Source organism: Periplaneta americana, chromosome 6, assembly GCF_040183065.1.
Source record: "Periplaneta americana isolate PAMFEO1 chromosome 6, P.americana_PAMFEO1_priV1, whole genome shotgun sequence".
Taxonomy (NCBI): Eukaryota; Metazoa; Arthropoda; class Insecta; order Blattodea; family Blattidae; genus Periplaneta; species Periplaneta americana.
Window position 1 is genome coordinate 42,071,699 of NC_091122.1, and position 26,613 is coordinate 42,098,311.

General features: G+C 34.9%; 2 protein-coding genes across 4 annotated transcripts in view; one reads left to right on the forward strand and one right to left on the reverse strand.

Annotated features, from left to right (window-relative positions):
• The window catches only part of LOC138701287 (glutamic acid-rich protein-like), an 88,498-nt gene that overhangs the window by 51,841 nt on the left and 10,044 nt on the right, over positions 1 to 26,613 (reverse strand). The window contains exon 2 of one of the 2 annotated variants that reach the window (XM_069828019.1): positions 23,401 to 23,449. The exons of the other annotated variant lie outside the window; for it this stretch is intronic. Within the exon in view, the coding sequence (XP_069684120.1) occupies positions 23,401 to 23,402 (2 nt within the window). The 5' untranslated portion in view covers positions 23,403 to 23,449. The remainder of the gene's footprint in view (positions 1 to 23,400; positions 23,450 to 26,613) is intronic. 2 annotated transcript variants of the gene reach the window in all.
• The window catches only part of LOC138701288 (trichoplein keratin filament-binding protein-like), a 354,032-nt gene that overhangs the window by 13,453 nt on the left and 313,966 nt on the right, over positions 1 to 26,613 (forward strand). The gene's annotated exons all lie outside the window — the stretch shown is intronic.

Here is a 26,613-nt window from a genome sequence, read left to right on the forward strand (position 1 = left end):
CATAAGTTGGAAGAAGTAGCGTGTTCCAGACCGTATTGCCTAAAAAGTTCAGAGTAATCGTTTACATATTCGCAGAATCTTCGTGGAGTTTAACAGAAAATTCTTATCAGGTCCCAACTTTGCCGTCATCACAAATTTATAGATGATGGTTATGGTTGGATGCGGACCAGTCATTGTGGTAGTACTTTGAATAATAATAATAATAATAATAATAATAATAATAATAATAATAATAATAATAATAATAATAATAACACTTGACGTTTTAATGTTTCATGAGTATCATGTAGTATAATGATCGTTTTATGTTATACAAGCGTTTTCCTCGTAATACTTATGAACAAATCATACATTTAATGTTCTCATCATATTGGCAGCAAAAAAAAAATGCGTCCTCCCATCCTACTTGAAACTTTCGTTTTTGCAGAGGTACATGTTTCGAGAGAGACATTGCTAAGATACGCTACTCGCACGTCAGAGACAAATACAAATGGAATGAAGTTTGGCTCCAGTGAGTGAGAGGGTGAGCGTTGGGGGAGGTAGGAAGCAAGAGAAATGCATAGCTATCACTGCGAGCCACAATGTGCTCGCGAGTCACATTTTCGCCACGGCTGCTGTAATGTATTAGAACAAGCACTTCGAAATGCTTGTCGGAATTATGAGATCCACTTGGAAAAGTTCTAGTGTCTTGTTTTAACACAGCACTATCTCAAGAATGTGTACAGTTCTTCAGACACCTGTTTCAGCATATTTTTTGTTGCTAGCACTGTTGCCAAACTGCCCACTCAGAAAACGAGCCTTGTAAATTTCACAGCGTAACTTTAATGCATTTGACGGCTTCATATTTTGTTCTCCTCTTTCATGTTGATGTTTTATGGAGATATGAGGATGTATGTAATGTAAATAATCTACATGCAATATTGTTTTTCGTGTGTCTGTTTTCTGCGCTCTAAAAATATTCTTCCTGGACGGTGTTATTAACGGTTTTGCACCTATATTCCTCGGAGATTTTTATGTAAGCCCATATTTGTTAAATAGTGAGCAAAACGTCGCTATACATTGCTATACTTTTTTATTGGCAGACGCACTAATATAAACGTGCAACTGTACGTGTTCCTTGTTCACTTTGCGCACACTATTACCATAATATGACAGTGACATCAGAGACTGTCGGAATTTAGTAGCGTTCAATAGCAAGCTTATTAAGCATTTTCTTACTGCGTAGAGTAGGTTTAATTTGTACTTAATCAATAAAAGAAATGCTTCTCTCTTCTTAACTTTGACAATAAACTGTCTAGCTTTTATTAATTAGTTAATCTTTTAGTACTTTGATTTTTATTGTATCTGTAAATTTAATATTAATTGTAATTATAATTGTAATTGTATTCTTAATATTGTAGTTGTAATCCCCTAGTAGAGGGGAAGAGAAGGCCTGATGGCCTTATCTCTACCAGGTTAAATAAATGAATGAATGAATGAATGAATGAATAAATGAATAAATAAATGAATGAATAAATAAATAAATGAATAAATATATATAAATAAAATTAAATAAACAAATGAAATTAAGTAAATAAATAAAATAAAATAAATAAATAGAATAAAATAAATAAATAAAATTAAATAAAATAAATTAATTAAATTAAATTAATAAATTAAATTAAATTAATAAATAAAATAAAATAAATAAATTAAATTAAATAAATAAATAAAATAAAATAAATAAATTAAATTAAATAAATAAATGAAATTAAATAAATAAATAAAATTAAATAAATAGATAAAATTAAATAATTAAATAAAATAAATAAATAAAATAAAATAAATAAATAAATAAAATAAATAAATAAAATTAAATAAATAAATAAAATAAAATAAATAAATTAAATTAAATAAATAAATTAAATAAATAAATAAATAAATAGTTGTAACAGGGCTGCCTTTACGAGCGCGTCAACCGACAGAACTATTCCACGTGGAGACCTATACTGAAGCTCTGCTCACTTTGTATTTTTTTACTTGAAACTAGACAAGCGTGCAATAGGATTTGCAAGACCGAGGGAAGGTTCGATGCCAGGTCTCTAAAAAACAACATAGGTTATCACGTCGACATCTAAGAGATATTCATGCTCTAAGCTTGTTTGGAACCCAAGAGCATGACTGATGCAGTATTGAAGCTACGTTCTAACCGTTGAAGTTTTTTTATGTTGATTATATACAATTATTGGAGTTTATAGCAGTTGGGTTTTCCCCGTTGAGATTCAGCCAGAAAACAACATTTACGAAAAGTGTAAACAGTTGAAACAGTCACTGTATTGAAGTTGGTATAGGACTTTGTACAGACTTGGCAGACTAGATCGCTTGAGTATGCTTCAGTTGGCACGTTCCTAGGAATTCTACAGCTGTTATGCATGAGAACCGTGTTAATTGGCTAATTGAATTAGTAACTTGTGTTTATTTTTAGACTGAAAGTCAATGTTTAAGTAATGCGCGACGCAATCCTGGCTATAATTAATGTTCTGACCTCAAGTTGCATTTCTCGAACACTTGCGTATAAGCGCGTTTGAATAACATGTAAAAATGGCTAATTCTTTCAAGACACATTGTATATTATGAAGCTGTTATCTAAAAGACCAGTCCACACCTGTGGAGTAACGGTTAGCGCGTCTAGCCGCGAAACCAGGTGGCCCGGGTTCGATTCCCGGTCGGGGCAAGTTACCTGGTTGAGGTTTTTTCCGGAGTTTTCCTTCAACCCAATATGAGCAAATGCTGGGTAACTTTCGGTGCTGGATCCCGGACTCATTTCACCGGCATTATCACCTTCATCTCATTCAGACGCTAAATAACCTAAGATGTTGATAAAGCGTCGTAAAATAACCTACTAAAATAAATAAAAAAAATCTAAAAGACCAGCATACAATTCTTATGGCTTGAAAATGATAATTTTATTATAATCAGAGTCGGAATTGATACCCAAAATTCATATAACATGTAGCGTAACAGGAACACAGCTTAAAATGAGTGTTCTTTGTTTCCTCATGAGATAAAGTATTGTGGTGGTGCGAAAAACCGATTTTGAGATATTCGCAGTGCCTGCTTTTAGAATTCCTGATGCTATGTTAATTATTATAAAGGGTGATTCAAGGGTAAAGTGTCATACGTTGATTCTAAAGGGAATACATATAAACACAATTATGTCTTATTCTAAATCAGGGATGCAAAACTGTGCTACAATTGTAGCATACGTCACAAGCCGAAGCACGTAACTCATTCCTTCCCTTCAACCCTCGCGTCATTGTAGGGTAGAGGGAGAAGAAATATGTATTCAGTGTGCTTTCCAAACGTCACAGAAACGTCATTGAAGGCTTCGGCCTTGTGGACGGAGGAAGAAACTCTTTCCCCATGCTTCCACCCCTCTCTTCCCCAGTTCTGCAACCCTGTTTTAAATGGTTTTCGAGAAACAGCTATTTGAAAATAACAGACATGAGTCTCCTTTTGTTCTTCCGCATAATAAAATTGCTCACATTGATGCAGACGCAACCAAAATATAGGTTGTGCTTTGACACAATACACGAGCAAGGTCTACATCCGTATCATCACCGGCATGTGCAACACCTTCATGAAGGATGTGATGCCAAACGGCTGGAATTTTGTCCTTGGATCATTGTTAATTACCTATTAATTCAACACTTCCTATTTAGGTGTGAATCAACATTGACCCGTAACGGAATCAACTATATGCGTAACTATCACCTTTGGGCAGATGGAAATCCTTTACGTTGCTGTGGACAGTAATTTTCAGCTTCGTTTCGCAGTTAACGTGTGGCATGATATTAATGACCATTTCATTGGTCCAGTTATTTGATGGAGCACAATATCTTGTATTCTTGCAAAATATGCTACCAGAATACTTGGAGAATGTTCCTTTGCCAACACGAGCTGGTGTGTACTTTCAACAGAATGAAGCCCTTGGTCATTCCAGCCGACTATTGTTCCGATACTTCAATGAAATCTATCCTGGGCGTTGGATCTGTCGCGATGATGTCATTTCTTGGCCACCGAGGTTACCCGACATTATATAATTAAATTATTGTTTGTGGTCTACAAACGCAGAGCGGAAACAAGGGAACAATTGTTCGCTCGCATTTTATATGCTTGTGATAACATTAAGGAATGTCCGAACCTGCTCAAATTGGCAACACTGCATGTGGTTACACAAGCTGCAAAGTGCATCGATATTGACGGTGACATTTTTGGACTTGTTGTAGGGTAAAGTTGCCTAATTCCATGATACTCCTAATTCCGTGATACGTTTGTTTCACTGAATGTCAGGGGACTGGGTATCTTGCTATGAAGTTCACCGATGTCTCAAAAGCAGGCGAAATGTGCACTCTTTCGAGAAAGATGTCTGGCGGTATGGTCGAACGGCAAAGCTTTGACTGTCATTCAATTTTTACAAAGTCTTATTATTATTATTATTATTATTATTATTATTATTATTATTATTATTATTATTATTATTATTTGCCAATTTTTGTGTTTATGTGATGGTAAAAATAATTAATATGACTGAAAACATAAAATAAAACATATCCTTGTTAAAATATAGACAACGCATTGAAAATAATATAATGGTGTTCGTTTAAAGGGGGTTGTAATTATTCGTACAAATTGAATTTTGTTTCCAAGGGTAAATACACAAGTTAAATTCTACAAGTGTATGTGCAAAAGTCAAGGTAATACTGGCATTTTGTGTGTTTTATTTGTGTAGAAAATTATTTGCAATAACTGTCCGAAGTTTTATTTTCATTTATCTGAAAACTCATTTTTATGACTTGCCTCCATTTGCCCAAACACCATGGAATAATACATTTATAATAAATGTGAAAATATGCAGTTACATGCAACACCAACCATGGTTAATGAAATTGGAAAACTGATATTTCGCATAGATAATAATTTATCAGCATATAACTGATATAGCCAATAATAATAGTTTCTTTGTAGCCTTCTTAAGAACAGATTCCGCGTCACACTTTCTAGAGACGTCTGCGTCATAGAGCCTGTTAGTTTTGGCTCGGAATTCAACACTTGTGAATCGATTGCATGTCGTCACCTCCTCGATTTATCAGGCTCAGCTGTTGGTATTGGCGATATTTATAAGCGTTTGACTGGCGCGCGCGTATTGTAGTGAGATGAATAAAACGCGGGGTCTTGCGTTGGCCAAGTGCGCAGTATACGCTGGACCTTGCCAACACTGCAGCAGTAGGCGAGTCCTGCAAATTCCCAAATGCCACATGTTGCCGATGAGGTAGGCAGGGAAACACTTCTCAGAACGTACACTCTCTCGATCACGATTGCAGGACAGGTTTTCTTCATTCCCCAGAGGTGAATGCACGATCATTTTTTTCTCTTGTACGGAGGAGGGACCTGAAGGCTACCACTGCAGCTTGAGGTTTATTGTGCTTATCACTCTTATTATGTGAATGATTGGGTAGCCGAACGGCCGCGCTCTTGTGCAAGTAGGGTAGAGTAGCATAAATCGCACCGCTTCCTAAATGGCACCACTGCTAGTTTAAAACAAGTTACTGTAGTAATGTAGCATCTAGTGGTATTGTTACAATCTACCATATGAACTTCCACCATGTCACTTGATTTCTGCCACTTCTTTGTGCTAGCAACGTGGTGATAGAGTATTTAATATAATCGCTCAGGTGGATGTATATTTAGCTGACATTTTGTAACTAAATAATGGATTTGTATGCAAAGGAATCCATAATCTTAAGATGTTATTGGTTAAAAGAAATATTAAAGAACATTTAACTTAGTACGATTTTCGAACATGTGGTGATTATAGGCTAGAATGAAGGAAATAATAACTTATTATGTAGTTTCTTAATTCGCACCACTTTGTAGGTGCCTAATTCGCACCGGTGCGATATGAGCAACTGTAGCAATTCTAGCCGTACAAAAGAAGGCCCAAAAATTTTAACTGAACGAGGAATGCATCAGGTGGGTGCAATATCAAGTGGTGAAAAAGGCTTTAATACAACAAGTGTGTGTTGTACAAGCGCACCAGATATTTTGTGCCACCTATGAAAATTTTTAAACGTCAAACAGTGCATCCTACATTATCAGCTGGTGTTCTTCCAGGATCGTTATATGTTTGCTCTGATTCAGGTTACATCAACAGTGAACTATTTGTCGAATAGCTCAAACATTTTAATTGCCACTCAAACCTGCCATAGAAAAAAGTGCTGCTTCTGTATGTCCACCTATACGAACCATTCCAAAAATTTAGAAGCTAGATTATCTCGGGAAAATTATGTGCTCCTATTTCAGCTTCCTCGTCATAATACTCAGAGGCCCAGCCTTTTAGATGTTTCTATCTTCAAACCATTTCAGACAGCTAAATCATGAAGCAGTTCTTAGGTGGCTTCGAGATAATCGTGGAGAAAAGGTGACGCAATTTACAGTTTGAACTGCCTGATGAAGCACAAGGCAAATGTGTAATAATAAAAAACGCATACAGGAAGTTTAAATGTTAGGTAATTTATGCTCTATTTTTTTCAATTTCATTTGAAGATGCGTTACTCTCTTTCATTAATTTCAATAAACTTGCAATTTGCATGTATTACATTATTCATATTAAATACTGTTCAATATGTTCAATATTAAAAACTTTCCTTCATCCTGTTCACTGCAGTTAAAGAGGTGCGATTTAAGAAACCGCAGGTGCTATTTAGGAAACTAATTGCCTAAATGGCACCATTGACAAGTGTTTCGAAAATGTCATTCTACTTCAAAAATATTAAATCAAATTCAAGGATTCTTTTTTACAGGAAAGGTAAATGTTCTGGGAATGTATTTCTGTAAAGGAATGTAGAAAATAAAAATTGATTGTTCAATAAAAATTATAAATGCTAAAGTGGTGCGATATACGCAACCTTACCCTACAACACTCCGCACCGTGAATTTAACCGGGCTATTGTATGGATGATGATGGTGATGATGTAGTAGTAGTAGTAGTAGTAGCAGTAGGAGTAGCAGTAGGAGTAGCAGTAGCAGTAGCAGTAGTAGTAGTAGTAGTAGTAGTAGCAGTAGGAGTAGTAGTAGTAGCAGTAGGAGTAGCAGTAGTAGTAGCAGTGGTAGTAGTAGTAGCAGTAGGAGTAGGAGTAGCAGTAGGAGTAGTAGTAATAGTAGTAGCAGTAGCAGTAGTAGTAGCAGTAGTAGTAGTAGCAGTAGCAGCAGTAGGAGTAGTAGTAGTAGGAGCAGCATTAGCAGTAGTAGTAGTAGTAGCAGTAGTAGTAGTAGTAGTAGTAGTAGTAGTAGTAGCAGTAGGAGTAGTAGTAGTAGCAGTAGCAGCAGTAGGAGTAGGAGTAGCAGTAGGAGTAGTAGCAGTAGTAGTGGTAGTAGTAGCAGCAGTAGTAGCAGAAGGAGTAGTAGTAGTAGTAGCAGTAGGAGTAGTAGTAGTAGCAGCAGTAGGAGTAGTAGTAGTAGGAGTAGCAGTAGTAGTAGTAGTAGTAGCAGTAGCAGCAGTAGGAGTAGCAGTAGCAGTAGGAGTAGTAGCAGCAGTAGTAGTAGCAGCAGTAACAGTAGTAGTAGTAGCAGTAGGAGTAGTAGGAGTAGCAGTGGCAGTAGAAGTAGTAGTAGCAGCAGTAGCAGCAGTAGTAGTAGCAGTAGCAGTAGTAGTAGGAGTAGTAGCATTAGTAGCAGTAGCAGTAGTAGTAGTAGGAGTAGTAGCAGTAGTAGTAGCAGTAGGAGTAGGAGTAGCAGTAGCAGTAGGAGTAGCAGTAGCAGTAGTAGGAGTAGCAGCAGTAGTAGTAGTAGCAGCAGTAGGAGTAGCAGTAGCAGTAGGAGTAGTAGTAGCAGTAGGAGTAGTAGTAGCAGTAGGAGTAGCAGTAGCAGTAGGAATAGTAGTAGCAGTAGGAGTAGTAGTAGCAGTAGGAGTAGCAGTAGCAGTAGCAGTAGTAGTAGTAGCAGTAGGAGTAGCAGCAGCAGCAGTGTATTGCCCAGGAGTTTGGTAGTTCTCCATTCGCCTTCTTGGTTCCCAGTACAATTCTTTGGTCGGCGGGAAAAGGCACATAAGTAAAAAAAGTCGATTTTTTTCTGTTGTACCTAATCACATAAGTCAAGTATTTTTTCTAATTTTTGAAATAAAATTTCTTGTATGTTGAATTGAGAAGGGTCTTACTCTAACCAACATACATGAATTTCATTATTATACTTATATTTAGTTAAAAGTAAATTAAAAACAAAGTCTCTCCTGAAAAATTCATTTTTTTGACTTGTGTGTCTTTTCCCGCCGACTAAAGAATTTAGAGTCCGAATCCAAAAGATTAATGTCAAAGCTGGACGTTTTCGTAAATGATCTTGATTCATCAAAGAGTCTTCTAGGTTACACAGGATGCATTTTGGTGAACCAAAAATTCCAATTTTAAACAGGTGTGCTGCTAAACAGTCATGGTCAGCATTCGAAATGATGTTCTTTTTCAGTAAGCAATACTGATCAAGATTTATTATTACTGTTTTCTTGAAATTTCTTTAGAATTTTAATTTGAAAGTTTGTTTGTTTGTATGAATAATTTGGCACTGTGATAAGATATCTTTTTCAAGGATACTTGTAACATTTTAGTTCCTTTCTTTGGCAAACAATCTGCAATCTCATTGTTCATAATACCGCAATGGACAGGGATCCATTGGACATACAGGTTTTTATTTTGTTTTGCCAGTATGTGTATGGATGATTGAATTTCTGCGATTTTGGAATTTGTAGGAATATTGATTGAAGCTATTGATGATCATTTAAAATGGAAAAATCTTATTCATGATATTTGCAATAAATTACTTAAAACATTATATTACTTTGTTGTTCTAAGACATATTTTGTCATTAACTCTTTACGTACAATTTATTTAGCATTATTTCAATCTATATTTATATATGGTAGGCCCTTATTATAGTTTGGGGTGAACTTAAATCCAATCTTCATCCGTTAATTTTACTACAGGAAAAAAAATTAAAAAATTGTTTAAAAAAAGCAGAAGGATTACTCAACTGAACTGTTATTTAATCATTTCAAAGTTTTCACATTAAACAAATTTATTATTTTATTTTATTAAAATATTTTCACAGAAATCTGAAGAACTTTGAAAATATAGAACTAAAAATATGAATTCTCTGCGTTTATCTGAACCTAAATGTAAAACCAATGCAACCTTTTGTCATAGCACGAGTTAAGGTCCTAGATTATTAAACAAATTTTATTCTAATATTATTTTAACCACTAATCCTCTCCAAATTAATAAACAAATTGTATTGGATGTATGGTTTGGGTTTAAAGATATTTTACACTTTTTAATCTGTAATTTCTTCACTCTCAATTTTATTTGTATTGGAATCTCCTCCTGACCACAAGTCTTACTTATTCAGGAGTGGACTAGTTTATATTATATTAACTTGTATTCATTTGAAATTTACTAGCAATAAAAATAAATAAATAAGTAAGTAATTAAATAAGTAAGTAAATAAATAAGTGAGTGAATAAGTAAGTAAGTAAATAAGTATATATATATATATATATATATATATATATATATATATATATATATAGGTTTCCCAGTTTACGTGTTGATTTGTTGCGTCTCACAGTACTGTGTAAAAATGGATGGGGCAGGTTATGATTTGGAGAATTCTGATTGCACAGATGTCTAGATGTCTATACAATATTGCCATTCATTTGAAACCACTCCAAACTCAATTTTGACCGGAGATGGACAATTTACGTTTTGATTAGTTGTTCCTGCAATGTTCTTGGCCGCCTGCACATTATTACTCAACATACTCCGAATTACCCCGCATCTGGAAGCCACAGCGGTTTGCTAATATCCAGATATAACATTTATAGTTGATTTATTTATATGCACTCGTGTACTCCAATCCTTCTTTGCGTGTACGCTTTTAATGTAAGCAGTTATGAAACACGTCCATTTCGTAATACAGAGTTTATATTAACTGAAACTTTGAAGAATGGGAGGAATAAGTGATAAAATATACGGTCATTTCCCATAACTATGGTCCTGGAACACAACTGTGGTCCATTCAAATTTTGTACTCCATAACGTAGTACCTCGTTTATCTATATTTTTGCTGTACTCTAGTTTGAAGTCAAGTCACTGCAGCTATCTACGAACGGTCTATGTTACTTCTACAATGTTTTTTTTTATTTTATTGGGTTATTTTACGACGCTGTACCAACATCTGTGTTATTTAGCGTCTGAATGATACGAAGGTGATAATGCCGGTGAAATGAGTCCGGGGTCCAGCACCGAAAGTTACCCAGCATTTGCTCATATTGGGTTGAGGGAAAACCCCGGAAAAACCTCAACCAGGTAACTTGCCCCGACCGGGTCGAACCCGGGCCACCTGGTTTCGCGGTCAGACGCGCTGACCGTTACTCCACAGGAGTGGACTCTACAATGTTCTTTGAAAAGTTGTATCGTGGATCATAGTTGTGTTCCAGGACCGTAGTTATGGGAAATGACGGTACACAAAAGTTCCCATTTAGGAAAATGGAACCCCTGAGTTACCACTATCGTGCATGTTTCTTTGAAAAATGTGTTGCCTATATGTAAGGGAATGAAGACCAGCTTCTCGTGTCGCTGCGGCAGATAAATGTAAGTAGCAGCAGTGGAATAAATATATTGTGGGAGGATAGAGGCATGTGAATAGATGGTTAAATGCCTATATGATTAGATAGATTGATATGTTATAAGAAAATATTATATTGATTATAAAATTAATTGATATAACTGGGTGGCATTTCATTGACTGAAAAAGAGACGTTAGGATCAGTAGATAATAGTCATTTCTCCGTTTTATTTCTGGTAATGCTAATAAAGGAAACACCTATCATAGGTTAGTTCGTACTGATACATTTTAATAACGTGTTTATTTATAAATATTTAAAGCGTTGATATTGAAAGTGAAATCACTTACGATAATACTGTATATATTCAACAATGCTGGCCTCGGTCTGCAATAAGTTAACGAAACCTGTCTAGTATATTACACCTGATAGGGCGCGAAGTGTCGACTCGAATGTCGTTGCAAACATCAGTGTTTTTTTCTTATTTCTTTTGTTTTAATATTGCACATTCCGGAATTCGTAGAATAATGTCGAATGGCGTAGAATCAATGACGAAATTTCTGGAGTAATCCGTGGTTAATAATTTAAAACACTCGAATTAAAACACGTATGATGTGAGATTCCAATTTCAACCTTACCATATTCGACTGCATGTTTTAACCAACTGAGCTAGTACATCGGACATGCTATTGTCTTTGGCATTAGATCTTATTATGGGTACTGTGTTTACGGAACCGGCTATGAATATGCAGAACTGTACATCTGCTTATAAAAAAAAGGCGTAGATGGCTCAGACTGAGAAAGTTTTTTGATCCTCTACATGTGAGGAATCGAACCGTGAAATTTTGCTGTGTATTTTTAAACACCCTAAATACATTTTTTTTCGTTGTTGAAGTTTTTTCTCGCATTGTGAAGATCAGAATTACAATTCAGGAGCTGAGATCAAAAACGGGACTTATCATCAATTTTGGAATATTAGAGTTAAGAGTGCTCCCTTATTATACTGGGTGTTCAGTTCAAAGTGTGTCATGGATCGCTGTATGCCGTCATGTGGCTAGCCGATGAGCCTAGAGAATTCAATCTTCCTACACTTCCGCAGAGGTGTATAACCTATGAGGCAGAGAAGTTGCCTAGCAAGTACGGCGTTCATTCTGAAGAGTACGTACCGATACGTACGGTAACGCCGGTAGTGGCAGGAATGTGAACTGTTTGGAAATACGTATTGTCGGGATATGGGGAGAGGGTTAAGACGATTACTTACGTATTTGTTGACATTATCTTCGACGGTCAACATGGACACGGAGCATTTGATTTGTGTTGTGGAATGTTACCGTACGCAACCGATGATAACAAATACCCTGCGTACGACTTGCCGGCGTAAAACACAGTCCGAAAGAGGTTATGGTAGCACACAGTCCGTACAGACCGCCATCTGTTGCTACGACGTTCAAGTTATACCTTACACATTCTCAAGTTCAGATTGAAGAACGCCTTAAATAATAGGCAACTTCTCTAACATATAAGCTGAAACTCGCTTCAAATCGGTGACTCAACAACAGTGACGTCATGACACACTTTGAAATGAACACCCAGTATGAGCGACCCTTCATCGTTTAAGTCCACACCTGTGGAGTAACGGTAAGCGCGTCTGGCTGCGAAACCAGGTGGCCCGGGTTCGAATTCCGGTCGGGGCAAGTTACCTGGTTGACGTTTTTTCCGGGGTTTTCCCTCAACCCGATACGAGCAAATGCTGGGTAACTTTCGGTGCTGGACCCCGGACTCATTTCACCGGCGTTATCACCTTCATATCATTCAGACGTTAAATAACCTAGATGTTGATACAGCGTCGTAAAATAACCCAATAAAATAAAAAAAATCATCGTTTAATGTAAAAATGGAAGTTGTCACTTGCGTGAAGCATTATAGAATTCTAGCGTTAAGTTGAAAAACGGGACTTGTCAAGTGACTAGTCCCCTTCTTCTAACAAAGTGTTTCACACACTTCGAGATACAGTGTTAAAAATGACTCAGCATCCCAAGATTGTGGGAGTGAGTTGTGAGACAGTGAAGGTGACCCAATTCGATAGTGTTTTAAATGTTATCCTGGCTCCGTCTAGAAAATCGTAGGAGAATCCACTGTCTTTCCCTTCTCTTTCACATATCACATATTGCATTTCTCCACTCCTGTCTATCTTGCTTCTCGTTTTCAAAATTTATCCACCCATCATAACCTAGACACACGATCACAACACTCCTCAATATTATCCATTCCCTCCCACCGAACATCCTCATATTCATCTTCTTTCACTGTGGCTGTTCCTCGGCTTTGGAATTCCCTACCGAGTAATGTCAGGGACTGTCAGACATCAAACCAATTTAAGAATAGGCTAACGAAATATTTTTCTAACAATTCTTGTTAACAATAATAGCTGTTTCAGGTTTCTCAATGTTTAATGGTTATATATATATATATATATATATATATATATATATATCTATCACAGATAAATATCTAAATTATCTCATTATTATTATTATTATTATTATTATTATTATTATTACTATTTCTTACCAATGTTTATTATTGTCACACTAACATTAGTTATCCAACTTTCATTATTTACTTTCATGTTGTTTTATGGTCTAGATATTAATGCAATAATTATGTAAGCAATTGTATTCAATTAGAATTAGAGTCTGACTGGGCGGAAGAGAAGGCCTACTGGCCTTAGCTCTGCCAGATTAAATAAATAAATAAATAATAATAATAATAATAATAATAATTATTATTATTATTATTATTAGGAAGGTGTCAACTTGTTTATAAATATAATTTTGTGATTTAATGTTTATATAACAATGGTAATATAATACCGAAAAGATTACCGTATTTAATTTACTTACTGTTTTTTTAATGGAATTCTGTTCCTTTAGATCAAAAGGGGACATGTGAACAGTTTTCAAAACACATTTCTATAGGGGAAGCTCGGCTAATTCCGCAGTACGGGTAATTCCGCAGTAGTGGGGCTTTGATGATGATTTTGCTGGGGCTTTACAATAGCTTGAAGGTAAGTTTTGAGCGGCTGTCAACAGGAGGCATGTCCTCTGCAGTGCTATAGAAAAAAATCAAGGAACATCGAAAGTCGGCTGTTTTTCGTGTTTTGCTACACAGCTGTGAAGAAAGTGAGCATTGTTGCACATAAATTGTTTCTTTTATGTTAATTTCATAATGTATTTCATAATTATTTACTACTGCGGAATTAGCCAGTCCTATTGCGGATTTATCCGCACTGTTGCGGAATTACCCGAGTTCTTTTTCAACTGTAAAGTATGCGCAACTAAATATATTTGCATTTTAATAGTTGTCTTTATCTCATTTGGTAATGAAAGGTTTCGTCCATGTCTACGTACCTTGATAATATTTTTCAATAAACATTTTGATAAAAATATGATAGATTTACTTAATATTGCGGAATTAGCCGAATCTTCCCTATGTTACGTTTTCTAAAAAAAAATAACTCGCTGTGGGACAAGTAGATCTGGCCAAGTGCAAAGTAACAATACCAAAAACAACTGGTTAAAGCAAGTATAATGCAGACTGTGACATTTTTTTGTGTTTTTCTCAAAATTACCTCTGCATGACTAGTCCCGGTTTTGATCTCAGTGCCTCAATTGTTGATTCACACACATATACACAAAATAACACAAATACATATCATCACCTGATTGCAAGAACTAGGTAACTTGATTTTTCATATTTTGTGACATTGCCTATTTACTTATTTATTGCACTAAGGAATATGTCTCGTTTTCTTTCACCTATTTGTTATATTGGAAAATAGATGTCGCTGATATCATTCGATCAAGTGCCTAGTTCTTGCATTACATTTTGTGCGATTTTTGCTATGTTATAAAAGAGGTAACTAAAAAACGCAAATTTCGAGTTACCTAGTTCTTACACTGAAGTGACGATATACAATCATTGTTTCATTGTCTTTTAAGGCATTTAAAAAGGAATAATAAACAATTTGAGAATAGGAACACACATCCAGAAACTTCTCGATTGCGAATTACAGCTGGAAATTGTATTTCAAATACCATAAAGCCAGCGAAGCTTGCAAGCATCAAATTGGATGTCTGTCGAAAGTGGAGACTTGCCACCCGATCGGTAATAACTATTCCAGAATGTGGAAGAAGAGGGCAGAGTGATGTCTACCTCTGGGTTAATGATCTACTGATAAAGCTTCTATGTGCAATGGACATCTTAGTTTGTATGCGTGAGAGGATTTTCCTGGCTTGCTTGTATTTTAGTGACATCTATTTTGGGTTATAACTCGCAGGCAAGGCATTTCCGAGCGTGTGTTCCTATTCTCAAATTGCTTCTTAAGACGTCCTGTACTAGATCTGAAAGTTTGTAACATGATTACTGAAACATTTTATAAGTACACACATACGCACACACACAGACACAGAGAGACACTGACACAGACACACAGTAGGCCTACATGCAGAGTGATTCCAGTGATTGCCTCGAATTGATGCAGATAGTTGCAATATCAGACGTTTTGTCTCTAGCACTTGCCTTTGTTTTCCACCGCAAGCGGTTTTGTTTTTGGCAGCATCTCTGTAGAACACGTATATCTCATATGTAGGGAGCGGATTTTTATGTGCAAAAAAATTTAAATATATTTATTTTTATGTGCTAAAAAGTACAAGAATATTTGCTAAAAATAAAAAAAAAATATATTTTTTTAATATGACGAAAATACCTTACTTAGCTTGGAAAAAAAAAAATGTTACTATGTACTCACCAACCACACTTGAGTGCTAGTAGTTGGCCGAGAATTGCAGTGAACAACAAAGGTCATTTCCAAATTCTCCATCACAAATGCATGCCGATTATCTCTGAACAACGACTTATACTGTGAAAACGACTTTCCACATCACAGGACGTCAGACGTGCATATTTAAAAAGAGGAATGTCACAAACACAGACACTGTCAATTTCACCTACAGGCACATCCTCCAGTACTTGAGCAACTTTACACATTTTTTTATATCCACTGTTTTTCCCAAACACATTCTGGAATTTGTCCCTTAGTAGCCTACTTGTACTTCTGAACCTGGTAGCGAGTCTAGTTTAATTTCCACGGCACGCACCTCCCTGTTTCTGACAAGTCACACAAAAAGCTTAGATTTGCTAATAGGAAAGCCAAATCATTTTTTAAATAACCATCTTTCAGTATATCTTGAAGGATATCGATTGACGAAGCCCGATAACAGGGAATCACAACAAGACGTATTGCCTTACTTGATGGACATGAGCGAGAGGCGAGAGATTTGTTTAAATTAAATAATGTTCATACCCGAGCTCTTATCTGTTGTGTTTCACAAACAAAGCGTGGAATGAAATCATCTTCAGCAACAATAATTATTCCTAATTATGTGTTGCAAGATCTCTCCTCCTTGTACATGTTAATTTATTTATAATAATAACATTGATATGCTGCCTAGCAGTTCTCAGAACTTGTGGCGATACTATTACAAAAATGGATCACGGATACACCACACAGCGCTTAGAAACACGAAGCAACCAAGAATTCTTAAAAAGATAGGCTAACGTATTTCTGAGTGACATAATTGATTTAGTTTTAAAATGTTAAAAAGTTCTTGTAAAAAATTATTTAAGTAAAAAAACTCCACGATTTCCTGAAAATATGTATTTACATAATTTTTTTTGTGAAAATATGTGTTTTTATGTGAAATAAAATTGGAGTTTTAAACTTGAAACTTCATGTTCGCAATTTTTAACTTTGTTAATTATGTTTTATCACACGCAAAAATAATATTTAATTACATAGAAATCCGCTCCTTACTCATATGGAATAGTCGTTTGATGACAGTTATAAAGTTCATACTGTTCGCGACAATACCTACCGTGTAGCGGAAATTGTAATTATTAATAACAGCCAAAGAATATCTCTGCGACCATGAGCTCTCCATCTGAGTTTACTCATTTTGGCACACACATCCACACACCTCATCAGTTCGTGATAATTGTTTTGTATCATTTGATATTTCTATAGACAAATATTTAAACACGTAATACATATAGGAATTTCTTGGGAGCCAAATTATGTTTTCGTTTGAAGCAATTTCATTTCACACAGTTCATAAAAGAAAATATATTACCGGTAGTCTATAATGTTAGAAAGATTTTCTTTGGACGATTTCCATTACTCTGGGGAGATAAAGATTCAACAGACTTGTCTTTCACCTGCATAGGTACCCTTGCCTTTGAAATCTCGTGTATTTTAAGACGGCTAATGTCATTGCTCCTTTCAGCAATAAGCGTACGTTGGATTAGATCCAAAGAATTAATAACTCTAATGAGGCAAACTCTTAATTATAAAAGAACATTTGCAAAATACATTGATCTCTTCAAGATATTACAGATATTTCTAAGGATAATAATTTAAATATTGAGTACTTTTTCCCTTCCTTTAGTAGCAACTTTTACTTTCTTGTCCTTATATTTTGTTGATTTGTTGTTATATTTCTCCAAGAACCTTAACTCTCACTGAACAAACTGATTGAACTTAGTGTTCAGGATACATAGATCCATAGGTAAAATCAAAGACTTGAAAACATACCAATTTTAAAGCGTGTTATATTTTGATCGCAGCGTAGGTATTCAGCACAAAAATTTAAAAACAAGTGATTTAGTATTATTTGAAGCGGCGTAACTAAATACAATCAAACTTAGATAATCTTTATTGAAAATTAACTGTGGGAAGTAAATTTGTTATAGCCATTAATTACGTTTATTTCAGGTTTAGTTACAGTCGTTTTAACTGTGAGGTCATACCGCGATTTTCTTCTGGAAATGGTACATAGGACTTCCATTTTGCCGCCATATACCACAGACACGTGTTGTTATCCAGTGACCGTATCTGGGACAATGCCCACCGTCAGGTCTTGCGGAATAGTATCCATACCTTTGTAGAGGAAGTGGAAACGAATCCGGCATTTGCATGTTAATTAGCTATTTTTTTAGTTATTTTATAGTCGAGGAAACCGCTAAAAATCCTGATCAGATTGGCCAACTCCGTATTTATACCCGGAATCTCTCCCGGTCGCAAGCCCAGTGTCTTAGCACTAAGCCACTTCGATCGTTGCCGTGGAATTCATATATCCGAACTATTAAAGTAAGTAAATAATATACTCGTAATTAGTGATGAGATAAACTGCTCTCTTGTGATCACTGTTCAACCTGTGATTGCTCATTTATGATCACGGTGTTCTTAGTGAAACAGTGATTGAACTGCGAACTTATTCGAGGTGAACATTGAACAGTCCATTCTTCCCCGTTCATCACAGTGTCTCACTGCGATGTTTCCTGGTAGGTGAGGGCGAGAAAATGTTGAGGTTATGTGTTTGTACTTCACAGAATTCAAGTGTAAGCGCAATACTGAGATGTAAATATAGGCGTTTCATCATTTTAAAAACAGATTAAAGATTTAAAAGTCAGTATTTATTTATTTAGTTATTCATTTATCTAATTATTTATTCATTCATTTAATCTACTCAATTTCCAACTAAAGATTTAAGTAGACGTAAACAAAACCGAAATGTATTACTCCGCAATCGCAAGCTAGCTACCAAAGCAGCCACCAGGGCGCATTATTTTCGGCAAGTGAGCACGCAGGGCAGCCACCGTCTGATATATTGCAGACATTTCGACACATTCATTGAACTAACCCATAAAATACTCACAGAGGGTTAATATTTATTATTTCTCTACTGGGAATAGTGGATTTTCTTTTTCTGTAGATTCGTGATTAAATGTTATTCTTTGAAGAGTGGAGAATTTCTTTAATTCTACAGAAATTTATTTGAGATTGGCAACACTGAATCTCGCACTGTGTTATACCAGCTGTGCTGATGTGCTCTGTGAAGCTGCAAGTCACCTTGGGAGGGATTTAATGCCTATTACGCATGCGCGTTGCCATAATACACGTTACAGTGATTTAACATGCAATGTCTGAAAGTACTAATATAAACATGTTTAAATCGTAAGAAAGTGTTCTTATAAGCATGTTTAATTCACTCACATTCCATGTATATTATACATTTTATTATTTTGGAAGGAACTATTTTAATGTGAGGAAGAAGATGACAAGCATGAGTTTGGAGGCGATGTGCGTCCAATAGCCAATCAGGAACCATTAAGCCACGTGCATTTATTTACATTTACTCCAATCTTTAGCTGGAAAGAGAGTAATGCTATAGACAAACTGAAAATTTTTCGTCTGGCTACTCAATATAATGATTTCCATTTGATACTGTCCACTATTCCTGAAGTGAAATATTATAAGAGAAAAAAATGGAAAATTATAGTCCCGTCGCTCTAATTTCCGGCAGCCAATAGCGTTGCAGGTCGGCTACATTTAAACGTGTGCGTCTTGTAATTCGCTGAGGAATACGTTATTCATTTCTTAAGGCTCGATAAATACTTAATATAATCGCCCGCCATTTTGGCTCTTTCGTTGGCGTTCGCAGAAAGCACACGAAGACGTTATTTGCCGCTCAATTATTTGCTGAATTACAGTGCGTTTGATTTATTATCATAGGAGCTACGACATGATAATGTTTAACGGTGTGGCAAATAGATTCCTCGTATGGTAACTCGGCAACAAAAGAACAAAAATGGCGAACGATACTACCTACCTAGACTTTATATAGCCTTCACTTCCTAAGACGTAAGCAAAGAGGAGGAGTCACGCCGGGAATAACAGCGTCGCGACTTTAGTAATTTTGACATTGTGTGTGTGTGTGTGTGTGTGTGTGTGTGTGTGTGTGTGTGTGTGAATTCACACATCACTCAGAAGATGAATGAAACATTGTTATTTTTAAATCATTGTCATATTTGGTAAAATTTTGTTATTATTGTAATTTTACTGGTTAATTAGTGTAGCAAATTAATAATGTCACTGCTTAAAATAATGGAATCAATTAAGCAATGTAAAAACCTGCCAGATTTTCGGCTGTGGGTTGATGATAATAGTATATTTTCCGGCTTTAAGAAATTGAAATCTGCCAGGATCAGCCTGAAATCTACTGAGTTGGCTACATTGATGCCCACGTGCATCAACGTCGGTTAGTGTAACTATCGGTTAAAATTGTCACCTAATCCCTGATTAAGCATTTTTACGGTGGATCGATCTCGTTTACGACTTAAATAGGAGGTTAACCACAGTAATCTCTAACCGGCCAAATATGAGCGGTTAAAGGAGATAACCAGCGATTAGTAGAGCAAGTAAAGCAAAATGGCGGCCAGAACCACAGGTGATTATTTCGAAGACAATTATTATTGTGCAGTATTTGAATTACTTGGATAGAGCGTGAGCGTGAAGGTTCTTTAGTGGAAAGAGAGAATTCTTACGAGGAATTAGGTGACAGAAAATTTCAGGAGGGATTTCGTTTATCAAAATCTACAAATGAATTACTTGAAATAACACAAGAACAATCATATTTCTCTTACGGATCGGCTGCTTATATTACGATTCTATGTAACTGTTATTTTCTGTATTTTAAGAGGGAATACTGGAATACCGGTATCTCTTTCTCTATGTCACTGGCTGAACAAAGAGAGGTTATGGATGGATCTTAGGATAATGCACAATTCCCTGGTGTAAATGGGGTCCAAGATCGTACACACATTCCTACCAATCTTCTGCATCCTTTTCCTTTATGGATATTCCATCTTTTTTATATAATACATTTAAATCTAGTAATTAAGTCTATCGATACTTCAACCTAACATTGGGATATAATCATTTTTGGATTCAATTTTCCATTTTGTACGATTTTAACCTAACAGTACTGAAAAACAAAGAAATGGAACTCACAAATATAACAGCGCCCAAAGGCAAACAAATGCAACGCGAAAATGTAGGATGCGTTCATTTCGATGTAGAACATAGTGAGCGCAGTCGTTTTTAGACGTTGACTATTATCTTTGCAGCGGTATGGATGCTTTCCTTTAGCCATTTTGTAGAAACAATGTACCATCATAGACTTTACTCTGGTTAAATGAGGTGTCAGCTAGCCATGTTTTAGTAATCGGTGATTATGAATGGTGCACATAAATTACATTTTAACCACGGCTACTGTTTAACCGTCGTTTCGTAATCTGTGATTACTGCGTTTTTAATCAATGTTGATGCACTTCGCCATGAATGTATTGTCAAAATCGAGCGCTCACAGTTCGCGGGCGTAGTAGTTCCCAGTGTTGTCACTAGGTAGCAAGTACAGCAGCGCAGCGCAAGCAGTGAGTAAATAACGTGAACTGTTCAGCTGGTGAGCAGTTTAGCTCTCGAACTGTGATCACTGTTTAAAGAGCTGTTTAATCACTGGTGTGATCGTGATTTTTCGATCACCGTGATAAAATCACCAAGTCAGTGATTTTCTGCTCATCACTACTCGTAATTTTATGACTAATGCTATATAATTGGAGGGTTCAGAACCATAGTGGGCCAAGCGCCATTTATTAAAAATAGAGAAAGCAAAGGTTAAAGTTAATACAATAGTTTAATGAAAATTGACATATCATTTAGTTTAATGTGCATATTTTATATTACTTGCTATATGTTTCATTGAATTATGGTAATCACTTAATTTTAACCCTTGTTTTCTCGTTTTTAATAAATGGCGTTTGGCCCACTGTGGCTCTGAACCCTTCAATTAAAATAATGAAGTTGTTATAGGCCTATCCTCTACGATTGAATTTTATTTTAACATCATGTGCTTGTTTTACTGACGAGATTAAAATACTGTAATGTAGTCATATTGTGTTTCTTAATCAACATTGCAAACAAAGAGGTGTATTCGCTATTAAGGCAACAATACTTTCATTGGATTTAAAACTATTCCTATTTATTGTCGAAATTATCTATCTGTTTTTGTTCAGTGAGAATGAATTTATTTTAACTTAACAAGTAGACTTACAGCTATTAGAATATACTGTAGTTACAATTTCAGAATTTTCGTTATCAACGAAAAGGTCAAATGCACGGAAATAATTTGCATCTTCATAACTCAATCTTTTAATGACGGCAGAAAGCAAATATTAAATTTTCATTCAAGAAATAACATGAAACTCTTGCATATTACGAAATATTTTAGACTTAATTGTTTTATTTTCATTGGACTTTGGAGAAATTTTGTTGTTTTTTCAGTCGAATTTTTTTATGTATGATTAAACGTTTTTACGTATCAAATGTTCGTATTGCGGAAATTAATACGCTGTTGGAAATAAAATATAAAATACTTTCATCGGTTAAATTCCAAATATAGAATTCATAAAATATTTTATTTCTTTCGACCTTTTTTAATACGCAAAAGTAGAAAGTAAAAGACTTCTTGAGTTAAGACTATGGATCTGTGAAATTTCTAACTTCTACATTTTTACACCAGTTAATCTAAAACTTTTACCACATATTTTTTACTATGTGGACATGCAGGACACAAATTTGCACGATGATATTCCAATTACTTATAATTAATTTTTGTTGTTTTTTGTAATACTGAAGTATATTGTCCCATTTTTCATAGTTTACATAATTTTTCTTTAAATTCATGTTTAATTTATCCCTGATGTATGTAAAATATGAGACGTGCTTTTCATGTTTTTCAAATTACTTTTTGAGAAGAAAGATAGTTAGGTACTCTTTTAGTTGTTAATTTTTCAATTTTTAAAACTTATCACGTCCTCAACACATGGTGATTTGAATACTTTCGATAGCAGAATAAAACATATGTGTCAGTTTACTTCACATGCTTTTATGGACTTCTGTGCAAAATTTCACTGAGGTTGGAGAAAAACTGCATTCTTTAGAGGATTTTGAATGTTACAAAATGTTGAAAAATTGGAAAATCGAGAAAACGAGTATCAAAGTACAGCATGGATGTGATATATACTATCGATACCCTTCCTTTCCATATACAGTAGATCTACCATACACATTTTTCTCCAACATAACAGCGGGAAATATGAACTGAATGGAAAGTAGAATTAGTTAGAATGAAGAACAAAGTCTGTCAGAATGACAGCTGAGTGTCAGTAAAGGGTTGCAGTGCCACGCACCCACTGGTCCCTTTAAATTCGTCCTGAGGGGCTTTAAATTGTCATAGGGCCAAAATTAGCACAGATTTAGAAAACTGAAACATTTTATTTTTTAGGGTTAAAGACAAAATTTCCATTTTTAATGTTTTTTTTTCTCGACATTTTCACCGATCCATGGCCTAAGTAATTTATGTGACCGTTGAAAACAAATTGAAGTACACAATTAAGATAAAAAACATACTTATATAATAGGAAATAACACCGAAATAAATTCCTATTCACCACATTTTTTATACAGACAAGGATAATTCCCTCTACTGAAATCTTACATTTTTATCCGTCATAAAATACCATAGTTTATTCATAAGTGCGGAATACTCCAGAACTGCTGTTCTTAGCTACATTGTTTTATATTCTGTGAAGCGAAATATAGCGAAAACAATTTTCATTCCGTATTTTTCATTCTTCTACGGACATTAATTCTCGTGAATTGGAGACTTAACACTGGCATGCTTTGAAATATCGTTCTCAAACAAGAGAGCAAGGGTCTAATTTTACAAAAGCCAGTCTAAAGGCTTCAAGGGAAAAAGGCAGGCAACATGCCAGACATAAAAAAAGCAACTTACATGACGTCAACTGCGTAGTACTACAGTGGCCAGGTTAGTTACGCCCTTTCTGCCATAAAATAAAGAAAGCAAAAGAAGCATTATTAAACTCTGCCATGCACTACAAAGCAATGAATTAAATTGAAGTGAAAAGCTTAGGTGAACTCCAAGCATTAAAATAGCTTTTATGTAGTTTGAGGGGTTCCCAGACGGCGGATTATCTTATCTCCATGCCTCCATACGCCTCTTTCGTCCGGTGCTTAGTCACCAGGTACAACTTGGCCATTTTACAAACAATCATCATTCCTGAACGTTGAGGCAGTGAGACGTTTTGGATTATTGGAACTCAACAAAGATAGAAGAGAGGAGACGAGTTGCGAAATGAATGGAAAGAAACGGTTGCCGTCTGCGGAACTTGGCGTTACTTTTTAAGTGATGCTATAATGAAATGTGTGAAAGGAAGCAAGCAATGAAAGTAGGGGTTATAGAAGGAAAGAAATGAAAGAGAAAGAAATAAAATTGAAAGGGAAAAGTGAATAAGGAAAAATAGTGAAATATGAATATAAATTAAAGAAATGGTAAAAAAAAAAAAAAGATGGAATTCAAATACATTAAATAAGAGAGTTCTCCTAGAGTAATACAATTTAGTTATAAGAAACTGTCTTTCTACTGTCTCAGTGTTTCTAAAATAAATAAAATAGGACAGAACTAAAAAATAAAAGTATTATCTTTTTATTGAGTTGCTATTAAACCTTGTAGTATATATATATATATATATATATATATATATATATATATATATATATATGAGTGCGTACACATACAAACTGTGCCCGTAAATGATTGATACACTTCGGGGGATGAAATTCTAGGGTAACTATAAAGCATTACCTACAGATAAGCGGTAGCAGCGAATCGTCAAAATTTCACAAATTTCTGTTACTGGAAGTCAAACAGAATCAGATTACCTTATATATAATTATTCTTGTGTGCTCTAAGTAGAGCCAAGTTTTTTTGTGAACGTTTTTCAGATTTGACGTGAAAAATGATTAAAATATTCTACCAGAGCTTATAAATGTGACAGTAAATTCGTATTTTTTTCACCATATAATGTCATATACAATCTTAATTAGGAATTATCTTATACACGGCATTGTATTTGCAATATTCTTTGCGAAATAATGCTGTTAATAATAATAATAATAATAATAATAATAATAAAATAATATAATAATAATGGTAATAGTATAATATAATATAATATAATATAATATAATATAATATAATATAATAATAATAATAATAATAATAATAATAATAATAATAATAATAATAATAATAACCTTTATGCTCGACCATGCCGAAATGTAGTAATTATACACCTGGTAGCAGCCCTTTAATGGACCTCATTAAAGTACACCTATTAATTAAAGTTCAGGTGTTCCACCAATCAGAAAACACCATTGTAGCAATATGAAAGCGCAAGTATCGATTATTCTCGGATATGCAATCGAAAGACAACTAGCGAAACGTCACGGATGCTGGAAATCCAATACTGTCGCAGAAGATTATGTTCTGTTACTATAATAATTAGCCTTAATTATAAATAATATTCAAATAAATTAAATTTGTCATCTCGTTTTTCAATGTCTAAATCAATTTCAAGGTTATATCAAGATTAATGTTCATTTTACTCTCTAGATTATATCAAAGTCAATGACATTTGTTTCTCGGAAAAAAATCAATACTTTCGCGTCTGCGCACATCTCACAATTTACGAGATATTGCACAAGTCCAGTTCCGCTCCCCAGTCAGATAAGAATAACATGAATACTTATGAATAATTTCAAGTTAGAAATATGGTCGAGCATAAAAAGTCGTATGAAACTTGCCTATAATGGTAATTAAGACGCTGGTATGAAAATTATGAAACTCGCTTGCGCTCGTTTCATAAACATACTCGCGTCTTAATTACTACCATTATAGGCTCGTTGCATAATGTACTATTTGTTTGCCGTTACTGTAGTGTTGTAAATAGATAAATAAATTAACAAATAAAGAGTAAACATCATAAATAATAATCCACCACTTTTAATATTTTTGTATTTCTTTACCATCTATATACATTGTTGTAAACTGATATATAAGGAAATATGCTAAAGAATAAATTATGAAACATATCTAGTGAAATGAGTGACGAAGTAAATAAAGAATTAATGAATATGGTTAAGAAGTAAAAAGGAATGCATGAAAAAGAGGACAGGTAAACAAATGGAGTTATGAAGGGCGAAAAAAAGGTAACGAAGGAAATCCATCGTAAAGTCCGATGATAAACTGTACTAAGAATATGAAATTTATCGATCGTTTATTATTCGAGTGACAATCCCACTGTAAAACTTGTTAAAAAATGAAGGATAAGTAAGTTGAGTTCTGGGATCGATGCCCTCATCTGAAGCGTGTCGTTCAATGGTCCTAGATGAATGCCAATTGCAGACCACTTTTTATATAATTAGTTACACAGCTGTTCCTTCTCGAATACGGCTTTAAAAATAAACGTGTGATTTGTTCCTTAATTTCTTACAGGTTACTTGAGTGAAATTCTGACTGTGTGTGCTGATATGTGAAGTATACTTAGTCATGCATGATTGTGTAAGAGTGTGCAGTTGTGTTGACTGATCAATGTGTACAAGGAAGGGAGATTTTGCACATTGTGCTGGTTTGAGTCATGACTCTTGAATCTTGTTGAACATTGTCTCTTTATTCATCCTTAATTGTTCAGTTATGATATGGTGCTAGTCAGGACTTCTTTCCCTATTAGAAGGCTGGAACAAGAGTTTCTCTTCACAGCTATCAAAGTTGCAATATTCAATTCAATACTGTGAACATTATCTCTGTGCACAGTATTCTTCAGGAAATCCCATAAGCTGTAATCACAGTTATCAGTGGCGTAGCGTAACAAGAAAGTATGGGTAGACGCAGAATATCTAAATAATTTCCTTAAAACATTAGTGACAGACTGAATCAAATCGTTCTGAATATCTGAAGATGTGCCTTTAAAAACAAAACTGCTTTCAAGTTGGTCTTTCATGGAAGACTTCTTCTATTGCCACCTTCTTCCAAGGTTTCTAACTGTATTTACTTATTGATTCTTAGCTTCTTGATTTCCTCTAAATGCTAATTTATTCTTGCCGTCCAAGGTGTCATACAGCATCAACAATGTGACCAAATATTCTC